Source organism: Parus major, chromosome 6 (genome assembly GCF_001522545.3).
Source record: "Parus major isolate Abel chromosome 6, Parus_major1.1, whole genome shotgun sequence".
Taxonomy (NCBI): Eukaryota; Metazoa; Chordata; class Aves; order Passeriformes; family Paridae; genus Parus; species Parus major.
Window position 1 is genome coordinate 23126901 of NC_031775.1, and position 23250 is coordinate 23150150.

The 23250-nt window shown below is 40.6% G+C and overlaps 1 protein-coding gene across 1 annotated transcript in view; it reads left to right on the plus strand.

The window, feature by feature from the left end:
- SORCS3 (sortilin related VPS10 domain containing receptor 3) overlaps positions 1 to 23250 on the plus strand; it is a 273617-nt gene that overhangs the window by 155549 nt on the left and 94818 nt on the right. Inside the window, exon 6 of the mRNA XM_033515725.1 lies at positions 17161 to 17234. Coding sequence (XP_033371616.1) covers positions 17161 to 17234 — 74 coding nt within the window. The remainder of the gene's footprint in view (positions 1 to 17160; positions 17235 to 23250) is intronic.

Consider the following 23250-nt stretch of genomic DNA (forward strand, 5'->3'; position numbering starts at 1 on the left):
TTACATTTATGATGCTAATGTGTTGAGTGTCTGGTTATTTGTCTCATTTATCCAAGAAACCAACTAATTCAATAGGCAAAACTTCCCACACTGATACCTCTGTGGGAAGTGGTGAGTCTGGAGGTAGACATGGGAGTTTCCAACTCCATGGACTTTCTCTCAGAATGACATTGAAACTTTCAGAGCAACATGCAAAACTCTCTTGCATAAATATTTTTTAAAAGATAATTAAAAAAATAATTTGTTTAAAAGATAAACTATTAGTAAATAGGGAGGGAGATATTTAAAATATTTCAAATCACAATTGTTAAGAGAAAAAAAAACTCCAGGTATGCAACATGATAGAATTCCACCTCTTCCTTACAGACCAAATTGTGATTTAGAGCCTGGTGGGAATAAGTAAGAGGCAGAATAATTCAGTAATACATCAATTTAAATTCCCCAGCTACACCATTACCAATTTGAGAGCATTGGATAAACAAGAAGTTGGGCAATCAGTGGCTTCTCCCTCCACAGAGCTTAATCTTCAGCAGAAAGTGAACAAAAGAAAGTGGGTGTCTCATTATCTCTTCGAATGAGGTGATAGATAAGAGGTGCAAGATAACATTCTGCTGTATCACCAAGTCACACCTGGCAGACAGTATCAGGTCTGACTGGGGAGATTCCTTTGGTCTGGTAGATGTGGCAAGTTATCATCTGAAAATTGGATGCAGTGCATGTCACAGCCTTGACTATCTTGACTAGACACTACTGAATTTATTAAAAAAAAAATAAAAATCACAGACAGCACTGGGACTATATGGGAAAGTTTGTTTGGCATTTTTTATATTTTTTTTAAAAAAATTTTTTTGAATTGTACTAGACATGGAACTAGAGCCATGAAGGCAGTGTCTCTGCTCCAGGCAAAATGCTCCCGTGGAATTTAGGGCCAGTCTCCCAGTATGACACAGGGCAGTAAGTCAGCCAAGGGTGGGGTTGTTTGGTTGGGGCTCTTTTTGACAATGTGCAGTTTGGCAGCGTGCTGCAAAAACCAAAATCCAGGGGGAGGAATATAGGCACCTTATTCCAAGCAGTCGTTCATCTTTGGGATTATTTGTGATGAGCTGTTTTCACAGACATGTGGAACAATCCAATTTGAAAGGGATCTTGAAAGATCATCTGTTCAAACCTTTCATGGGAAAGGAAGCCTAGATGTCATTATCTAGCACTCAGTCCAGTCCTGTCTTGAATGCCTCCAGTAAGTGCTCCTTGGTCTCAGATTTTTGTGTCCCTAGAGGAAACTTAGGCACACAGGGGCTTCAGGGTTGTGTTTGGGTGAGGCTATTGCATTTAGAGTTGGAACTCCTAATGTTGGAAATGTGATTCCAGGATAGCAGCTGCTAGTGCAGATGTGCTAAAATTAAGCAGTGAGAGTTGCTGCATGTCTGAAGTGAGATGTGACTGGCCCAGGCCCGTAGGTTTTATTTCCTTAGGAACTGAGGTATGGGGCTGATGAGGAGAGGCAGGTTGGTGTCTGCCTCACATCTCATTTTGATATAAATCAGCAGGCACCCATACCTGTTTCCTGCTCCTCAGCAGCACTCCTGCTCCTGGAATTTAAATGTAATTGTAGTTGTCAAAAGTGTGAGTAACTACTCCTTTTATCAACAACGGCTCAAGACTGCACCTCTTGGGTAAAACTCAGCTTTTCTTAGCAAGATGTGAACATTACTTTTAACAAGGAAAGTAAGTTCTTTCTGCTCCTGCGTGGATCCTCATAGTAGAATCACTATTTCATTGTATGATGAGAGAGAACACACCAGGGCTAGTTTCTCATCATGGTTCATTGATATCTGAAGAGCACAATGACGATGATTCCAGTCCTATGGATACAATGCTCAGCTTTCAGATTTATCTTGCACCAGTCACTTGACTTTTGAGCACCCCACAGAGTGAAGCTGGAGGCACACCTACGGCATTCTTTTCTTCACCCCAAAGGGAAAGAGACTGAAGAAGCTGCCATAATAGCAATTAGTCCTACAGGCCTACCATACTGAGGAAGGAAATAACATGAGTACGTTGCCCACCTGGGCACATATAGTGCAGGAACACAGTGTTTCATGTTTAATACAAGCCAAATTATGCTCATAGAAATCTCTACCATACTGACTGGTCCATTGTATTGGACATTTCATATTAAGAATCAATCCCTGCCTGAGAGTGCTTGCAATTAAACGTGAAGCTGACAAAGTGGTGTCCCCTGAGTATCTCTAGTGTATTCAGGCACAGGTCATTAAAGTGTTTCACTGCCTAACTAACACTGAGGACTGTAACAAAGTCAGAAACTGAGCGCAGATAGAGTCCTGTTCCCATGACTTAGCAACAAATAAGCCTTTCATCTCCTTGCCTTTTGAATACTCTTCTGAGAACATCAGGTTCTACAAACATATCATGTGTCTGTGTTGCTGGACAAGCCACCTGCCAGCAGCTCTCCCAGGCAGGCAGGGATCCATCAAACAGATAAACTGAAATGTTAGTAAAGTTAGAAAAACACAAACCAAACAAAAAGAACCAAACCCTATACCAAACCCTTGAGATTGGGAATATTTAAAGGCAATTTACAGAAGTCTCTTCTTCAATATGATAATGAACTGAAGAATTGAAATCACTTAACTTCATTTACAAATCATGAATATGTATCAGTGCCTTTAAATGAAAGGACGACTAAAACAGATATAGTGTTTGTTCAATTCATTAAAAGGAAGACAATTTATCAGGAGGTTTTTTTCCACCCTTAAACTAAAGCTATATGCAAATGTCAGTAAATCAAGACCTTGCACTAATTCTGCAGCATGATGAATATTTTTATAATCCTAATTAGAACCAGTCATTTAGTTCAGCAATTTCCCCCAATCTAGCCAATTTGAAATTAAAATAGATGCCTTGATTACAAAACTCATTAGCAAAGAAGCACCCTTTTTGCTAACCAGTTCATTTGGAATGCACAAGCTGAATGAAGTGAGGAGCACTTGTGTTGTCAATTGCCATAACTGAAGTGAGTCTTAATTGTTGGCATTGTGAAGTATTTGTATTGCTGCATGTTTCATTGCAGTATAATATATTATTCATTAAACGTAACAAAAGCAGTTTTAAAATGATTTAATTAAGTGGTGTTGGTGCACCAGGTAATTTTTCTAAAGTCAGATGTCACAATTGTTTGGATTTGAAGTATTGATGGGCATTACCGTCAGAGGGAAGACGTATGACTCTACATTTATCATTCTGATTATGGTAGGCCTGGCAGTTTTAATAGGAGATGGGAAATTAAATTATGCAACCTTGGCTCTACTTCAGAAATGCCCAATGAATTTTGTCCTGGCAAAATACTGAACTTTGGGCTTGTGATGATTTGTGGTGGCAAAGAGAAAGTAACGGCTTATGAAACTTGATTTAGCCAGAACAGACTCTCCTATTGCTTGTTATTTATGTTATAGACACTTTATGAGCAGGTTTTACTTGGAAAAGAGAAAAATAGAGATAAATGGAGCGAGACACATTTGATGCTTAAATGTGCTCTTCTGCTGGAGCAACCTAGTTTATTGTGTAACAGAGCAAGGATCCTGTGGCTTACTCCTGGGCCATGCTAAATCATGGCTGTATATTGATTTTATCTGGAGCCTAAGTGGGGTGAAGAGTGGTTATAAATATAGCAGATGGGAATAAAAATGAAGGAGTGAAGAAGGCTAAAGAATAAGAACACCAGGGGCATGATTTATTTTGCCTGACTGTAGAGATCTAAAATGTTGCACTGTACACCTACATTGGGTGTCGAGGCTTAACATCATAGTTAGTGGTGATCTACTGAATGGTGTTGATTGATTTCTGGAAACAAATGTAGGTGACTCTTTCAGGATGAGGTAAATTGCACCTTGGACTCATTTGTATTGACGAGGCCTCTGCTGAGTGTCAAGGAAGTAATTTCCTTTGCTGAGATGTAACTATTTGCTGTATTACCTGAGATTAGGGGACTTGAAACCAACCCTGCTGTCTTGGATGTGTGCAAAATGGATTTTGTGGGATACGATTCCAATATGATCAAAACAGCAAAAAGCATTAAGTTTCCTAGTTGCTGTTATCATGCCTACAGATTCTAATGACCCTCACCCTGGAGGAGAGAGCAAACATGATGTGCAAGCAAAGAAAGCATTCCCAACCTTCTGTTTTTCTCTTCCTTGTGGCAGCCAGCTGGATGGATGATGCTGAGGGGTGAAGGTACAGTCCTTTCCCCTCATCCCCCCAAAAAAGCAGCAGCATGTGTCTGTTTGTTACATCACCAGCAACCAAGAACAGGGGCAGCCTGTGGGGCTGCTTCAAGAGGGATACACTTCTGTGTGCTGGACTGGGAGCTTGAAGACAGGAGTAGGAATGGCAGGCCTGGAAATAGCAGGCTGGCCCTTGCTCTCTGTTCTGCCCCCAAGGCAGAGACACTTCAGCTTCCTAAAATCAAAGTCATTTTATATAGTTGAGAGATGCATATCTGAGAGACAAAGAAAGAGAAATTCCAGAAGGTAGCAGACAGGAGCTGCTATTTCCTGGCAGAACTTCCAGTGTAGTTAGGGTGGGGACCCTGTGTGAGAATTTATCATCAGCAGGTGCTGTAGTAGTAAATGGGCTGCAAGGCAGAGCAGGTCCTTCTTTTATGTTGTAGCACAGCAATCTATTTAAAAGCTCGTACATTTAATTTCAAATTATTTTGTGTCTATTGTGTGAAGCAGGTTTATGTAATACTAGGAGCTTTCATGTTCTTTCTCAGATTGCCCTTTGCAAGCAGCCTTCTCTCTGTGGCTCTTGCCTCTTCTTTTTGACCCACAGCAAACCATCCCTGTCTCTAGAGCTTGTTTCCAGTGGGGAAATGGACCATGTTCTGATCTGATAGTGTACCTGAGGTGCTTTACAAAAGATGTGTGCAGTCACACGTAGCAGCTGATATTCAGTGTGAGTGCATTGATTTTAGCAAGGAAATGCTGATTAACATCACTGACCTGCAAACATGTATGGTATTCTTTTCTCACATAAAGCAAGTTAGATGTAGTTTATGCCTCCCAGTACACAGGGTTTTTCCCCCCCTAAAATCTGGCTGGTGAGAGATGCAGAGTCCCTGGGCAGAGGGCCTGTGTGCAAGCTCTTAGTTGTATTAAGGCATCTACTTATTTCTGTTGTTCAACATTTACATATGAAAATTCACCTTATCTGGATTTTTTTTTAATTTTCTCTTTTTTTCTCTCTTTTCCCCCCCTTCTGATAGAAAGTTAATGTAATCAATTTTTCTGGGGAATAAAGGTGCCAGCTTTAAGTCCTCTATCCTCTCAGTAGGCATAGATGAGTGAGTGTTTCAGCTTCTCATGCTTATTGTATCAGTGATGAAAAAGAAGGCTGGTTCCTGGATTTTTGGTCTAGGACCTCAGGAACTTCAAACACAAGTGTTTAGAAATAATGTATTGGTCCTTTAAAAGTAATGAGTTTGGCAGAGAAAAAATCAGGGAGATGTTAGAATAATTTCACTTGTCCTCTCTGATATGTCTCTTGATGCTTCTGGACTGAGGAAGTGTTGAAAACCATGTTTTTCGAATGCTTCCTCACAGTTAGTAGAATTAGAAAACTTACCATAAAAAACCAAACAAAAAAAAAAAAGGAAAAAAAAGGAGAAAACCCCCCAAGAATGTCCTGATTCCAGCACTGTTCTTCTGCAGGGCATTTATGCTTCTAAGACACATATCTTTATTCATGGTTGCAAGTGCTGCACATCTTCAGTCATATGTTGGTGCATATTTCAGCTGGGTTTCCATATTGGTTGTCTGGGAGAAGAATGGTGACCTGCTTGTGTAGGATGTACACACACCTGTGTGCAGGTTTGAATTTTTGCAGTAGTTTTGTGACAGTTACAAGAAGTTTTTCCAGAGTAATAAAATTCTTTACTTTTGTGTTCAGTTGATTTTTACAGGACTATGGGTGGCTGTAAAATGAAAGGGCATGATGCAGTAAAATTTTGGTTCATTGGAAGTATTGTGGGTATGATAAAAGGAGGAGCTGAGGCACCAGAATGAAGGGTGGTACTTTTGAGAGGAGGACAATTGATCAAAGAAACAACAAAGCGTAAAGCCTTATAGAAAATCCTTGTGATTCTGTAGTGCAAAAGGAGGAAAATGGGATCCTTCCCACAGCCTCCTACCTTGGATAACTCATTTATGCCAGAGGTTCAGTGATCATAAACTGTCTGAATATAGATTTTGTAGCATTTTATACTTGCAGTGTTCAAGAGATAGCAGCACGTACAAATAACATGTTAGCAGAATATACTGGACCCAAGGGGACTTTCCTGCCATATAATAAGAGAACAATAATGTCATCAAAAGTTTTACTGCCAAAACAGGACTCTAGTTTTGTCCTCTAACATAGCACTTGCTTCAGGCCAGTTGATTTTCTCAGATCTCAGTGCAAGTCCACAAGAGTTATGCGCACATACCCAGTGGCACAAATGTCACGAGTCTGAAAGTTCTGCAAAATTGAGTCTGATATTCCCCAGCTACATGAGATGTACTTTTTCTCTACTGTCAGCATGGAAAAAGCTGCTTTATTTTTCATTTGCAGCCTTGCACTCTGAGTTATGCCAGTACCATCACTGTGAACCTAAGTTAATATCAGAAATTAAAGCTCCATTAAATCAAGTTTGGTGAGTTGTTTTTGACTAAAGTTGTAGCCCTGAATTGAGTTGGTGAAGTCCTGGGGCTTTGCAGGGGCTTTTTTCTTCACACTGCTTCATAAGGTGAGTTAAAGGTATCTAGAGTTTTAATTAAATGGGATAAATAGCATAAATATAGACACCATAGAATATTTACAAACCCAGAGAGCTGCTGAGGCAGGCTAGGTAAGAGCTTCCTTTTTCTTGAATGATCTGCAATTGCAGATTCATTTATTCCAAAGGTACACAGTTTGGTTGCAGGAACTGGGTGATGGATGAATCAAAGATGACAGTGTAAATGGTGTCTGCCCAGCAGCCCGGAGGGATCCCTGGAACATGTGAGTTTCTCATTTGGTGATTTTTCTGGCAGTGATGCCTTGGTGCAGTGACAGTTTCTGCTCCAGCTGTCAAGCTAAATTGTTCCTGATGGTGGCTGGTATTTACAATGATGCTGTTCATTTGGGTTTCTTCAGTGAACAGTCTCCCTTGCATGTTTGGATTGCGTGAATTGAATCTCTGTGAGGTGCAGGGGGGAAATCTCTAGTTTTCCATGAGACCTCTTACTCTGCCCTTCCTGCATGTGATCTCTGGCTTGGCTGTGTATGTGTGGAGATGGATGCCTGTATAACCAGGCTCTGCTTTTCCCTTCAGTTGTTGCCTGTTGTCAATGCATGGATTGCCAGGGAATCTGGTCAAAAAGAAATTTGGCTAGCTAAAGATGAACTGAATTATTCCACTGAATTTTAAGTGTAGTATTGGAAATTATCTATAAGATAGCAGAGCCCCTCGTGGAGACCAGAGTTAGCTCAGAGTAGGAGAGTAAGGCTGAAAGGAATCTAACTTTCTTTATTATGATATAACTAACTTTATTTATTATATGTTCAAGCTTGCAGAAGCCTCTTGATTCATTGTAGGACAGGATATGAAAAGTACGTGGTAATGAAGATGGCCTAAAAGAATGAATTGTACAAGAGCTGGGGTGTTTGAGCAGGAGTTAATACTTGCTGAAGCTGCACCTTCAGTGAAGTTTTCTGCCTTGTTCTACCTTATAATCTTTTTGCTCATAGAATTTATTTCACAGCAGTTGTCCTGTGACCAGCTTCTGTGTTCTCTTTTGGGGGATATAAGACTCCCATGAACTAAGGTGTGCTTTTCTCTGGGCTGGTTTGGGGCAGTATTTGCCCTTTGTCCCTGGCAGTATAGAGCATAGGCTGTGTGTGTGGACCAGAGTTGTCCAGAGAGGGATTTCTCCCAGTGCAGAATGTGTACATGTCCCAACCTGTATCTGCTCATCTACTGTAGTTTCCCAGAAGACTTTCAGGATGGCAGTGGGGGCACATCTGTGACCAAAAGAGAGGGAGGGTAGGGTGTGTGTGGTGGCAGCCTATAAATCCCTGCTCTGCACCATAAATCCCTGACAGAATCCCCAGCCTCAGGCTGAGGGGGCACAGTGCCCTCAGGAGGGGGATGGAGTAGAACATTATGGACAGTTTGTGTGACAGCTCTGACTTTGGGAAGAAATACAACACTGTGAGAAGTGGGGTGCAGCTCCTGTGAGGTTTGCTGCTCTTCAGCTGGTGAGATGAGAACTGAATAGAAGGCAACTGCACTCTGTCAGGGCTGATCCCAAGTGAGAGCAGCATTTTCACCTATGTGGGATGAGTTCAGGTGTTGTGTCTGCTCAGTGTCTGAGGGTGGTGGGTCACAAAAACTGGGGAGCTGTTTTGAGTAACCACCCTTGTCTGTGAAAATGCTGATGAATGGCAAACTGCATTGGGTGGCAGGTGTGTGTGTGTTAAATAACATACAATTTAAACTGGGGCAGAATACATTGCTTTAATTTTGCCTAAATGACACATACTGCTTGAGACCAGACTAATATTTCTTTCAAGCTGTGTGAAGTTTTTTACATGAACAATGACTACATCTCAGAAAAAAAAAATGCTGTTCTAAATGCAGTTTCAAAGCCTATTCATTAATGCCCATGTACACACTTCGAGAAATAGTTTTTTCCCCGTAAAGAAATAAATCAGAAAAATCTTAGACAAATTTAGAAGGTGGTTTGGTGGTGTGACATCTATTTCTTCCACTAATCTGAAGAAATACCTCTGCCATTTAATCCTGGTCTGTATAATATAGAGGTTAAGCTACAGATAGTGCCATGGGGTTTGTAGAGGAAGGAGGAGAGGAACAGCCAAGCATGTGATTGTAGCTTTATGTCCCACTTTGGCTAATGCCTCAGATTCTCCTGCTTTGTCACTTGTAGTCTTATGCTCAATAAACATGAAAGATTGGTCTGTAATAGCAACGAATGTATCCAGATGCTTGCACTGTAATTAAAGGCATATATCACACAATAAAGCACATTTGAATGAAAAATCTTCCCATTAGACATGTGGTTCACATTTATTTCCCCTTATTGTTAAACTTCTGGAGTATAACCATTGATGGAGTATGAGGAGGGACTTCTAAAGGGCTGCAGTGTGAAGCTCCCAGGAGCAAAGAGAATTTTCCTGTTGGGTTGTGGGGGCACAGAGCTCCTCAGTGCAGGCTGACCTGCCCAGCAGCGCTGGCTTCTTCCATGTGGTCAGTGGATCCAATTAACACAGACCTCAGAACCAGCACTGCCTAATGATTTTTAAGCTGAAGAAACTGGACTAAGGGATCAGCCTGGCTTTGAGACAGAAAAATAAGAAGCCATTAGGGGCAATTCAGTGTTTTGTGAATGTTAAAGAGCTGATCTGAGGGGAAAAGGAGTGAAGCAGCCTCTGTGGACAACGGGAGTAATCTGAAACCTCACTCTGCCTCTGGCTGAGCCTTTTGGATGCCAATGGAAGAAATACTGGTAAAGATAACTCCTGGTGCACCTTGTAGCCTCTGGTAGCAGGAGGCAGCTCTGCCATCTCCATCCCATTTGGATCTCTTCATGGTCCCAGAATTGTTCCCTTGTTCCTGTTCTCTACTTTAGTCCTCCCTCAAACTTTATAGCTGATTTTGAAATGGTTAAAATATCATGGAGAAAGGAGTAAATAAGCAATCAGAAAAGTTAGCCTTCCCTCAAAATGGCATTTCTATTTATAGTACCTTTAGCGAGTTGCTAAAGCTAAATTCTTTAGAAATGATTGAAATGTTTTTTGATTGACCAAACTGAACATATTTTTTCTCCAGATTTTCAGTTAAAGAAAAAAAAAAAATGGAAGTAACAGTTTTCATCTTGGTTCTGCACCACTCTATCATTTCTGAAGGTGGGGCAAAATCACTGAAAAAGAGAGCCTGTTTTTCATACAGGGCTAAAACCTGCCTTAAGCTCTTTGTGATACTCATTTGTGACCCTGCTCCTGTTGCAGCTGTATCTCGACTTCTTGTTCCACTAGAAAGCAGTCATGGAGTAGAAAAGCAAAAGATGCCCTGCTCTTAGAAGAAATACCAAATTTTTTGCTGAGTGTGCTTGGTGCCAGTAGGGCTTAAGAAAAATTGAATTGTGAAGGTTTTTAAAAGGACTTTTTTTTTTTTTTTTTCACCAGTTTAATCCACTTCTTTTTCTTGGAGGTGTAGTGGCAAAGCAGAGAAAGCCACATCTTGCTTTCTGCATCAGATTTAAAAAGGACCCACTTAGTGAAAGCATTTTTTTAAACTATGAGACCATGAAATGTGACATCAGTGCGTTGTCTTAACCTGTCTGGCTTCATGAGAAACCCGGTTGTAATTGAGCCATACAATTACATCCTGAAGTCAGACATTTTCAAAGCAGGTGTGGAAGATTCCTGACCAGTGTCTTTTTGTGGTGGAATGGAGACTGAGTTTCTTTTGCCTGAAGACCTAATCTTACTCACGAGCATGTGAAATATTTTTTTCTTAAAATGGAAAAAAAACCCAAAAAAACTTCCCAACTTCTGAAACGTTTACTTTTCCCCCCCTCTCTTTATGGGACAGATGAGATAAATGTATTTAGTATTTAATTTGTGTTTTGACCAGTTTTCAAAATAGCCTGGCTCTAGTGTCCCATTTATTATACAACATCTGTAGCAGCTCTGATGAGCAGCTCTGGTGAGTCTCAGACATGCATCAGTCCGGGCATATTCCCATTCCATGCCTAAGACAATCTGGCTGTACAATGCTACAGAAGAACCTTGGGCTGGAATGAGGTCTCTTGATGCAGCTTTTAATCACCTGGAAAGGAAATCAAAGTAAAGAGATAAACTGGTCCATTTGTTTTCATTACAATTACTAGTTTTTACTACTCTGTGTAAACAAAACCCATAAATTTGGTGCTGGTACACTTCTTTCTATTAAGTTCAGCCCCTCCAGCTGTTGCACAAATCTTTTGGCTCAAGAAGTAGGATTTATTTTTAGCTTCTTTAGTTTGGAGCTGTCGAGAGTGCCTTACCTGAATTGTGGTTTCCAGACAGCTTGTGACAAGAGAAGGAAAGGATAAGCTCTTTTTTCCATTAGTTCCATTACTGGGTCCAGAAGTACTTCCAAGTTTCAGATCTTGGTACTGCTGGAGCCCTGCTTTGCAAGGTGACAAGGATAGGTCCTCCCTTGGAGGAGTTGGAAAGAACAAGCACAGGTAGTTCTTGAGCTCGGTATCAGATTGAAGGTGATGGTACTCTGTGTCCCTCATGGTAACTCTTGACACGCCAGAGGTGTTTCACTAAGGCCCAGACTGAAGGGAATAGTGGAATAGTAGGAAGAGAGGAATACTCTAAATCTTTCTTTGAATGCAGCCTTTCCTGCTGTGGGTAATAAAGCCACTTCCATGGCAAGGGTTGCTCCTGACCTGCTTTCAGCCACACAGCTGAAGTATTTTAGACCTGAGTGCTGTACCTACAATGCTGCAAGTAACGTGTCCTGCCTCCCAGGAGAACCTGAGAGAGGTGTTTCCATAGTCCCCACAATTTAAACATTACACTGATGCTGTGAAAGGGAGAGGTATCCATCTGTCCTTAAAAAGAGCAGGGATGAAGAAGTAGGGTATGTTTCTGGGGTACCAATAGCTGTCTTCATGGCTGTACTGAATCTATCCTGTGTTCAGGTGGCTGTTATCAGACATGGCTTATCTGTTCTGCACTCTAGAGACTGGAAAGTGTTGTGAATTTTTCCTCCAGTTCCATTTCCTTCTAGGAATGACCTTTCTGAAATATTAATGATAACACCCTTCTTCTTCTGAAGTTTCATTTGTAACACAGAATTATAGAGAAAAGATACAACTTGGAATTTTCTGAGAATTTGCAACTTTTTCTGAGCCTTTAATTTTTTTCTAGTCCTAATGGTTTTTTTTCCTTCTGTAGAGAAAATTTAAGACCCTGCAACAGACTTTCTTTTCTGAGTTATCCTTTGCATACAGTCCAATTTCCTACAGAAATGTTGACCTAATTTTATTTTTCTTCTGCCCTGGTTTGAATTTTTGGCAGGAACCCTCCACACATCTTGTAGATTTTTCCCACCAGCTCTGGCTGAGAAGGTGTTAGTTTGCTTTGTGCTTTTCTGGGATCAGAGCCATCTTTTCATGTAAGCAATCTGAGCTACTGCTTGGAATCGTGCTCTTCTGAGGCCAAGCAGGCCAGGCTAATCTGACCCTCCTCATAATGTGTCAGCTGTTGCCAAGTTATTACCACTAGCCCCACTCTCACCCTGATGCATTTATTTTGAATACATCTTTCCATCATCAGCTGTACGTATTGTCTAGAAGTAGTATAATTTTTTTTTGTAATAAATTAATTGTTCCTCTAAATTCATGTAGTTCAGCTGATCTTCCTCACTTTATCTAACATCATTTGCACTCTTGGATTGCTGGCAGGCAGGAAACTATGGAGAGTCTCACCAGGTGTTTTCTCAGGCCAATAGACCTGATTTCATAGCAAAAAACAATATTTGATTTTATTTGCTTATAGGCCGTTATGTACGTTCCTGGTGCCCTTATGTGTGTATACATTAAAGTCTATAAATATCAAAGCTCTGTGAATTTCTTTAGTCTGTTTTCTATTGCATTTCAGTCTATAAGTGACATCTGTACATGTTTCTTGCAGTGATGGAGTGTACACAGGCTATTGTATGCTTGGTCTTTCCTGGGCTTGCCTTCAATCTTCATTCTTCTGTGAAGAATGAAGATTGAAGGCCAAGCAGGTCAGCCTGCAAACAGGGAGAAGATCATGAAATTCATCTCAACCAGATCCTGTGTCTCTGGTGGGGTCATCTCCTTCTGCACTAGTCACTGTGAGCTTTTTTAGTGTCTGTCAGGAGAGGTGGAAGAGTCTAAGGCTTGAAAAATGAGCAGTTTTAGAAGTGTCTTGCCTGTCTAAAAATGAGCCTTGGTGACTAGCTCAGACATGGATAACTAACACCAGGGGGTTGAGTCTCTTCCTCTGGTTCCTTCATTGCTCGTTCTTCTCCCCTCTCTCCATAAGTGGAATTGAAGCAGACCAGTTTCTCATGCTCTTTCAGTTTTGAGACACTGCTTCTTCTGGAAAACCATTCTTATTTTTTTTTGCTAGCTCTCATTGGTAAAATAAAAACCAAACCAGATTACCCACAACCCTGAACAAGATCTTCCAAGCCAGCCAGCATGATGTGTCACCTTGAGAGTTTGTACTGGAGAGTTGCAACAGCATTTTTCATATGCAACACTGTGCATGTATGTATGTATAGCTCCTTTCTTTACAGTTTTGTAGTTCTGAATGTGTTTCTGGCATGTTGCTTGTGTTTGTGGCACAGAATCTGACACCAGGGATAAAGCTCCTTCTTTAAGGGGCTTGCCAATTTACTTGGAAACAATGCTGGTGTGAAATAAAATGTTGCCACTGTTCTTAGAGTTTGAAGACGAAGCATTCTGCCCGTGGTACGTAAAATCCTCATGATTCAGATTTGTGCTGAGCAAAACAAGCAGGAGTTAAGGTCTGGCCTGTAGTGAAACAAAGTTGTGTATCACTGGCGCTGCCAAAGTCTTTCTTCGCACAGATTGTGTTCTTGGTGAACTGCAGGGCTGTGTTGGTGGATGTGATATGTTTGGTGCTACAGTCCTGGAGTGGGGAGTGATGCTGTTTGGATAAATATTTGCCATTTACCTTTTTGATGGTGTTTTCTATATTTCCTATTTTAAGTGGTAGGTCTGACTAGGCTCCCGAGTAGAGGCAGAGTCAGAGCTGCTGCAAGCCACTCTTTAGCTGCATCAAGGAACAAGACCTGCCCAAGCAAACATAAAGACCCATAACAGTCTTATATTTTCAGTCATCAGAGCAAGTCAAATAAAAGGAGGAGGTTCCAGAAAGGCCACACCCTCCCAATACCATCCCCATGGTACACTGGAGACCACCCCTCTTGAGCCAATGTGTTGGAGTGCTCTTGGAGGTGGAAATGCCAGAGATTACTTGTCACTAAAGAGTCAGAGCAGAGCTTTAAAATGGGAAAACCTTGGCATCATATTTACATACTTTTTTTCATTTCCTTAGGATTCAGCCCTAGGACAAATTAATTTCTGTTGAAATCTGCTGTACTTGCCACTAAATTTGTTGTCTTTTCTAAAGCTTGTCTTCTCCCATGGGGGAGATAAACAAAAAGTATATGTATATATTCCATTTTAATGCATACTAGAAATCACTTTATTGTATGTTTTATTTATTTATTCAGCACTAACCTTTGCATTTGCATCTGTAAATAATACTATAAAACTCCTCTGGGCCAAAGAGGCCTTTTAGGGATTTGTTCTGTCATACAGCTTTGAGACTCAGTCATCTGGTTAAAATTTGAAGTGGATGCCCAGAATAAGTAGGTGAATAATAAATAAAAATTATTGAAATACATTATTGAATAATATCCTCTTTATCTGAAATCACATAAAGGCTGCAAGTTCAGTTTAATCTTTCTGACATCAGTCAGTCTGAGCTTTAATAGAGAAAAGAAAGGAAAAAAACCCAGACCAATGGCTGATCTCTAGTTTTCAACTTGATACAGAGTGGAATGCTCCCTGAGAGAGACACTGGGAGACATGACTGGTTGAAAAAGATTGTGCTTTATGTCACTGAGCTTTCTGTACTTTTTTTCCTTACTGCTGTTATGCTGCTGCAGAAGAAAAGTAAATGCCAGGGGCAAAAGATAAAAGAGAATCGAAGGAAATGGCTGTATGTTGCTAATCCTTTCCTCTCATGGTGAGTGTGTTAATCCATTGCAGAGTACAATCAGGATGCTAGGCCCACTTGGACTTGCTTGTGAGAATGACTTAACTGGAACTAAGCTGCCTGAAGCCTAACTTGCACCTGTAGTCAGGACACACAAAGGATTACCAAGCTGTTCATTTAACTCCGTCTGTGCTGAGGTCCTTGTATGTGTAAACCATGTCCAAGATTCCTAGCAGGAGCTGTTCTAAAGTTGGGAGTCGTAGAAGTGTGGAATTTTGACTTTGGAGTGTTGATGCTTAGTTATTGCTTCTAAAAAGTTGTGTGTTCTGAGAATTAGTTATCATAATATCGATGCTTACTTCTTAAATCTAATCTCAAATTCGGACAAGGAATTTTCTTTTCCCAGCTCTTTTAATTAAAAAAGACAAGTGATGCTTTGTTGCTTTATTTTGTATCTACACAGAATTCCTTTTGGGGCAGAGGACTATCATATTTTTTTAGACAATCACCTGAAAAGCAGAGGAAGTATGGCAATTGTGAACTTTTAGCATAGTATATTACACTGTCTAGAGACAGTGCTAAACAAATATGGCCAAATTAGAATATTCAGATAATATCTGATCTCCTGAAGAACATGGGGCAGAAAATCTTTCCTAATATTTCTTAAAACAAGCTCAGTGGTGTTGGCTGAAGTTTACATAATTTGAGCCTTTTTTGACATGAAGATTGAAGGATGCCTGCTTCCATATCTTTCCTCCATGTGTGTTTTACTGGCAGCTTGATCTGTTACTGGCCAAACTGGAATTCCTGTTGGCATAAATGTAAAGGCCTGATTCTTTTGTCTTTACACATATCAGTTGCATTAGATACTTGATGGAGTCTGAATTTCAGTTTCTGACTTTCTTTTGCTGGCTATACAGTGATTTGGTTGTGTAGTTGAGTACAAGCATAGCAAGAATTAATTAACTGCCTCAGGCTTTGAACACTTTCAAGCAGCCCTTTCCAATCATCTTTCTAAATTGATCTATGGTCCAGCTCTGGTGTGCCTGCTGCATCTCTGTGGTCAAAGATACTGCCTATTCAAGAAATGTTAATATTCAGTGTGAGCACATGTGGTTTATATTCCCAGTCACACTTAGCCATCCATCACAGCTGTGCCACAAGAGACATCACTAGGCTGTGAACCCTTCCAATTTGAACATGGACCTGTCTCCAATTTTCAAATCCAGGTACTCAAAATGTAATGCAGAATCTCATGTGCTTAAATGGCATCATTTTCCCATGAAGGACTTAAATTTGGCTATTAGAAACATTTATGTTCTTCAGTTCTCTTATCTACGTCCTTAGATGGAAATCAACCCTTGTTTTGTTAAGCCAGAATTTATATCAAATGAAATTTACTTGAAATCCTGATCAAAATGCTGCCTGATATTTAGTTCTCTGTGATCTAGTGGTAAAGCATATTTTTTCCTCTGAGGGACCAAATTTGCTCACAGTTGTAGAAAAGGAGCTTGCATATGATTTGATTGTGAGAAGATGCATTGTGGGTAATAAAATAATTACATGGAGGATGGTGTTTATGGTATTAAGCGAAATATGTATGAGTCAAATATATGTCGGGAACTCAGTGTGGAGTTGTATGGAAGTTTGGTTACATTCCAGCTCTGTTATTTCTCAACCAGAAAGACTCAAAAAGATCATTACATGGAAAATTTGGCTTTCCAGAACAGTCACATCACTGTCTTTGGTGTTTAACTAATGGGCAGGTTGATTTCTAACTTATCTAAAAATTTAGACCTCATTCTGAATATTAGAAAATATAAATTAGGAGCAATTTACTTTTCAATACAGAAGAGATCTGATTCATTCCATAAAAACAAATCATGGCATGACCTTGAGTATAGAGTCACTACCACATCAGAGTCATGTTGACTAATCTGATTTGTCTCTTGTTCTATTTGATACTAGGAACTCACATGTCACCTGCTTCCTATTAGGCAAAAAAAGCCAGGGGAACAGCCAGCTTTGTTACATGGCAGTCAAAGTGAATGTGTTGACAGCTGAAATTTGGAGCCACAAAGTTGTTGACAGGGTTTGGGAAGAGACAACCTGCTTTTAATTCTCAGGAGCCCAGTCAGGTTTAAGGTAAAGGGAAGACATTGCCTTGTTAGCCTCCCATGGAAGTCAGGGTGATCTATAATTATGTATAATTATTGTGAGCAATCCATTTGTGTTCTTTAATCTGAGCTGATTTTAATACTTTTTCTAGCAACAGTCTTTGTTCTCTATCCTCAAAGTTTATACTTTTTCTCTCTCTCTGTCTTCCAGCTGTACAGCTCCATGGACTTTGGAAGGAAATGGCAGCTCATGCATGAGCGGGTCACTCCAAACAGGTTTTACTGGTGAGTTAGGACCACTGGCTTGGCTTGCTTTGGGTGGGTCATGGAGGGGAGAAAGGCATCTGACTTGAAGGGATTGCCTGCTTTACCTGAACATGAAGTATATCCTTGGTTTTGTTCATCATAATTGGTATAAATTCAGTACATGCCTTGCAGTGCAATAGTCTCCGTGTTTGTACCTCTCGTCTGATAAAATGTGGTGTCTTTTACAAGAAGTACAAGTCTTTTGATAATGGCAAAACTCCTGCTTCTTCACTGTACACCTGCTTAGAGTAGCACAGAGGAGCTGCCCAGTAACAAACCTGTGACCATTTGACTTCCCATTTTTCAGTCCTTCAGAGAGTTAATTTAGCCTAGAACACAGTCCTTGTGCAGAGCCAACCACTCTGATCTGTCTCCTTATGCAATCTTGCTGAGAAGGGATGATTCACTCTGCTTTAAATCACTCTCTGAGGAGCCAGTTTCATTATAGTGACTAGTGAAAGCCCAAGATCTGCAGTTTGCTAAAAATCTGCTTTGTGACTCAATTCCTTCTCATTTCCCAAGTGTCAACTGGAAGAGTGTCTTAAAAATCAGATGATGAAACAAATTTAGTTCCTATCTCCAGGCTCAGCCATCTTATATGCCTCATTTCAAAACTTCTCTGCACCATGTGAAGGCTCAAGAATTGACTTTCAGGGAGAAAATGAGAAGTTCTTCTGTAGTTGAATTTAGGATTTGGGGCTTGAATCAGATTCTTAATGCTGTAGTTACTATATGCCAGATGATGGGGTGTGTGTGAATGTGTGGAAGTGCTGATTTACAGAATCTGTGCACAGATAAAAGTGTCTGGTCCCTAAGACCAAAAAAGATTGTAATATTAAGGAACCGGAGGGTCACATTTTGGATGGTTAAAAATAGGAAGGACTTGGAAAACTTAAAAATTGACTCCCAATTACAAAGCATTATATATATCTATATCTATATATCTATATCTTATAGTCAAATTCACATAGAAACTTTTGCACCTCATTGAAAGCCCCTGGAATCCAGGCACAAAATATTGATTGTATTTTCAGTATTTCCACACCTTGCAGTGAAGGTAGACTCCTCATTTAAAATAATCTACATCCTTCTGCAAATCTCTCTAAAAATCTTTAGGCTCCAACGTTTAAAACATGACTTTTTGGCAACAGGTCTAGAGATTTCCCTTAGTGCACCTGAGGAATTTGGATGGTGTGAGAAGGTTTTAAACACTGGGGAAAGTAAGTTTTAAGGCTCCTAAATCACACAGACCTGCAAAATATATCAAAGGTCTAGAACCTTGTCTGTCCATGTTACTGTTCCAGAATTCCATAATGTAGGAAAGGAGGTTGTTATTTTCTCCTGGTTTTGGTGGCAGGTGGATGATTAACCTAACTACCAAAAATCCTTTGATCTCACTATTCATGCTGGGTGCACATGACAAGAGTGAGTGAAGATCCTCTCCAGGTGTATCCTTCTGTAGAGCAGAATATTTGATCCCTGGAATAATTTTACCCTATCCTTCAAATAGCACAAGTGAGCTTAAGGGAGAGGCTTTCTTGGAGGATAAAGTGCAAGGGCTAAGCTGACTTGGGAACAAAGGAGAACCTCGTTTTAAAGGACAGGTTGTGATGTTGTGCCTTATTTTCATCTTTCATATAATATTGGTTAATGGAAATTGCCTGTTTGTCCAATTGACACCCAAATATGTATTGTTTTCCACAGTCCACCTCATTTTTCATTGTCTTTTGGCTGCACCGTTTGAACACTGTTTTTTAGCAGTGCATTACATAATGTCTCTGTTTGAGGTGCCTTTTTCTCTGAAGAAATGTGCAAGTCTTCTATAGGTAAAACTCAAAAGACATAGACTTAGAAATCTTCATTCCACTCAGAAACAGCAGAGTCCTATAGAGAATAAGCTTCCCAAGAGAGTGAATTAGGTTTTTCCCAGAGTTGGAGGGATTTGAAACAATCCATAGTGCAGGGATCAGAGGTATTGAAATTGTGGAACATAATATCTCTCCTTAGCTGATTTATTTCTCTTTTTCCTTTCTTTCCTTTTAAAGCTGAAAACTGTGATGGCTTGCAAGCTCTGGCTTGTAAGATCTGTACAGAAAAAATGCAAAAAAGAGTATCCTAGCTTCAGAAATTTGTTGATTTCTTTTTTATTGCGCTATGAAGGGGAGAGAAAAGATGGTATAACTAAAAGTTTCAGGGGGATGTAAGCCACTACTGTGTGAATCTCATGAAATCATAGAATAATACAGGTTGGAAAGGACCCTTAAGATCATCTAATTCCAACTTTCCTGCCAGGGCCAAAGGCACCTTCCACTAGGCCAGGTTGCTCAAAGCTCCACCCAGCCTGGCTTTGAACACTTCCAGGAATGGGATATCTTCAACTTCTCTGGACAACCTGTCAATTGTCTCATCAGCCTCACAATAAAGAACTTCTTTCCATTATCTATTCTAAACCTTAACCTTAAATTGAAAGCCACTACTCTTGTCCTGTTACTACATGTTCCTGTAAAGACTCCCTCTCTTTAGCTACTGAAAGGTGCTGTAAGTTCTCCTGGAGCCATGAGGTTCACACAGACCCACCTCTCAAGTCTGTCAGTCTCTGGACAGATCCCTTCCCTCAGGTGTGTCGACTGCAGCTCTCAGCTTACCTCTTGCAAACTTGCCTTTCCACATCACCAGTTCATCGCTGTCAGTGTCATCAGTCTATCAAATATTTCATTACTGAACCTCTGAATTAAAACTCCCATGGAAATTGAAATAGTAACGATAGGGAGATGCAAAATGAGGTCAGCTCTCTTTTGTGCTGCTCTGCATTGTTCATTAGCAGAGGCTCAGGTAAGCATCCTCCATGAAATGGGGCAGTCTCCATCTGATTGGAATGCAGCTGGCTTTATCTGGGGCAGGCTTTGCTGAATGTGTTTGTCTTCAAAACATGACTTTCATCTCTAAGGCTGCTTTGAATGGGCTTGTGAAGACTATAAACTTCACCCAGTTCTTGTGATCAGTCAACCTGACATGAAGAGGTCTTATTTTTCTCTCTGAGATCTTTCTGAGTAATTATACCTTCCCTGAGAGACCTTGCATGTGGAGACCTTAAGGCCAGGAGAAAATCAGGATTGCTTCAGAGCTTGTGAATTTTCCCTCAGCAGAGTAAGCACAGCCTCTCTGTTAGTCATAGACACACAAGTCACTCTGTGTGTTTTTTGATGTAGCTCTAGCAGGCAGCATCTGTGATGGCTCTCCTCTGGTCAGAAACAAAGCCCTAAGCTCCAATCCTGACTTGTGGCATTGTGTCCTGGCTCTTGTTTTCAGATTCTTTCCTTAGTCATAGGGGTTGGTGCTACTCACTGGTTTGTAGTTTTGTGTTCTCCTTCCATATGGATCTCACATGTCCAACTGTTTATGGGACATGTCTCATCAGTTCCTGAGCCTGCTCAGAGTTTGTGCATGAGCTGAGATTCACCCCTGGGCCACTCATAGTTATAAAAAAAAACAGGATTTGAGTTCTCTACTTCGGTAGTAGTGATTCATTTGTTAACTACACCCACTGATGGCAGTGGCAGAGCTTGAACAGAATGCGTTACTTGATGTGTGTATAGGCATCCAGATTTGGCTCCCACGTGCCTTGGCCTCAGATTTTAATAACTCAGGATCCTGCAAGACTGAAAATAGGGAATTTACGCTAATGTGATACAGAAATTCCAAGATCACTCAAGATAACTGGAACAGGCATGGGTGCAAAGTTTGTTAAAAACCTACTCAATGTTCTTTTCTTTCAGAACACATTTCTGCAGCTCCCCCTGGGCCCTGTTCATTTTGTATCACTGTAACTTGGACACCTGTGCTGCCATGTGGAGGATAGAAGAAAATAAAGCCTGTATTTTTTACCATAGAAATGCTGGAGAAGCTTCCTTGTCTGTAAAACACATGGTGTGTTCTGCTGACTAAATACTGTTGCTCTTCTGATAAAAACTTGAATTGTCCTTAAGTTTTTTTTGCTACCTCTGCCTTTTCCTGTGGCAGCTCAATGGGACTAAGCAGGTGGGCAGGACAATTTGGTTATTGGAGCATCCACCAAGCCCTTTGATGGACCACAGCTTTTCCCTGTCACCTTGGGTGACTCCACATGACTCTGCCTTGATACCCTGTGGGTGAGGCTGGGATAGGGGAGCACCTTGGTCACTGTAGTGGGTAAAGTACTCAAATATAATAATACAAAGTACTAGAGCAGTAGATTAAGGGCACTAGAGGGTTCAAGAGAACAAAAAGATGCTTTAGTAGCATATGAAATAGCTTTTTGATGATAAAACAGCATTTATCATCTTATGGTTTAATTCTTTAAAATACAGAGTTTCTCAAGGAGACCTGTGTTTTCTGTCCAGTCAGCTAAACAGCTGTGAGTATCCCCTGTCCATCTGTCTTTGGAGGCCCTGCCTGTGTTTGCTGAGCAGACACGAGGATCACCATCCTGAGCAGAGGACAGCACTACATTCCTTTGGACACCAACACCCTTCCTTAGGGTCTCCCCAGGCTTTTCCTTTTTTGGAGAACACATTCCTGTTTCCTGCCTTCCATCATCACTGAGGAATATGAAGTGGTGGATGTGGAACAATTTGCCTTGGGTGGTTTCTTTTATTTTGCTCTTTGCCTGTTACAGCTAGACATTTCCCTTCTCTCATGTATTTTTTTAATCATGCTCCCTGGGACCTTGGCTGATTCTCTCAAAGCCTGGAAGCAGGAAAATGGGGAATACCCATTTGCGTGGAAGAGAGATAAATCTTCAGAGCATTTTTGATGCCTCTGGGGATACTTGGGGCCCTGAAGTCAGTGTGGAGCGTGAGTCAACTCGGTAAAAGCCACTGGAATACACACCAGTGATGAGAGTTGGACAGAAAAGACCAACAAGGCAGGAAAGGAGAGACTGGGAGGAGGGAAGTAGGACATTCACTAGCGTGGCTTCAAAGAGCAGCATTTGTATTTGCAAATAGAAAAAATTTGGTGTATCAGGCAGTTCTCAAATATACTACTGATTCCCTCAACAAATCTCCCCAGAATTTAATTTTTTCCCTTCTTTCCCATGATAATCAACCAGATTTATGTTTTTTTTTGGAGTGGTTTTTTTTGCACCTATGAATGCCAACCATGCTCACTTTGATCTCTGAGGGTTAAAGATTGTGAGAAGGGAACACTTTCACTGAAAGACGGAAAGAGTGTCCACTAACTTAGGTTATGCTTTGGGGTTAAAGGTTTTCTGTCACAGTTGTTCGAGGAATGAGACAACAAATTTTGTCTTTTGAGGGTAAAGTTTTCAGTCTTTTTTGTGATTTTGGATAGGAAAAGGTGATAAAATGTATCAGCCAGTGTATTTGTTTTTATTTGCAGCCTGAATTTCAGGACTATAGTGGAGGCTAACTTGGATATCTGAGAGTAATGTGGCAGAAGTTAAGGGGTTTACCTCAGTGTTTCTAAAGGTTATTATCTGGGTTTATATCTCCCTTCACACAGATGTTTGTGTCTGTTTTTATTTCTTCATTGTTGTGACAGCACTGATATTTCCTAATTCCTGTGCCAATTTTGGTCCACACAGACTGTTTCAGCAGCAGTTCCAGTAGTGACCTTTGGATGCAGCTGACACTACCTTTACTTGCCTAGTTTGTCAGCAGAGAGATGGTTAGTCAAATATGTGCCTGCCTTTCCTGTAAATCCCACTAATCATTAACTACCAGATGGTGTCATTGCACAGTGCTGGGGAAACATCGCCTGATTTTTTACAGCCAAGTTTAGTGTTAAGAAAACATAGTCTTGTAAATGTCAAATTGACTCTTAAATAATCCTACATTGGAGTTTTTCAGAATTAAAACCATACCATACATGGAGCTCTGGATAAAAGGAATGACTCCAGTTTGGCACCCATGGATGACACCTACGAGCATCATCAAGGCATGTACCCAGTGCCTATTGCTGGAGCCTCCCTTGGGCTAATGACTCACTTGGCTCT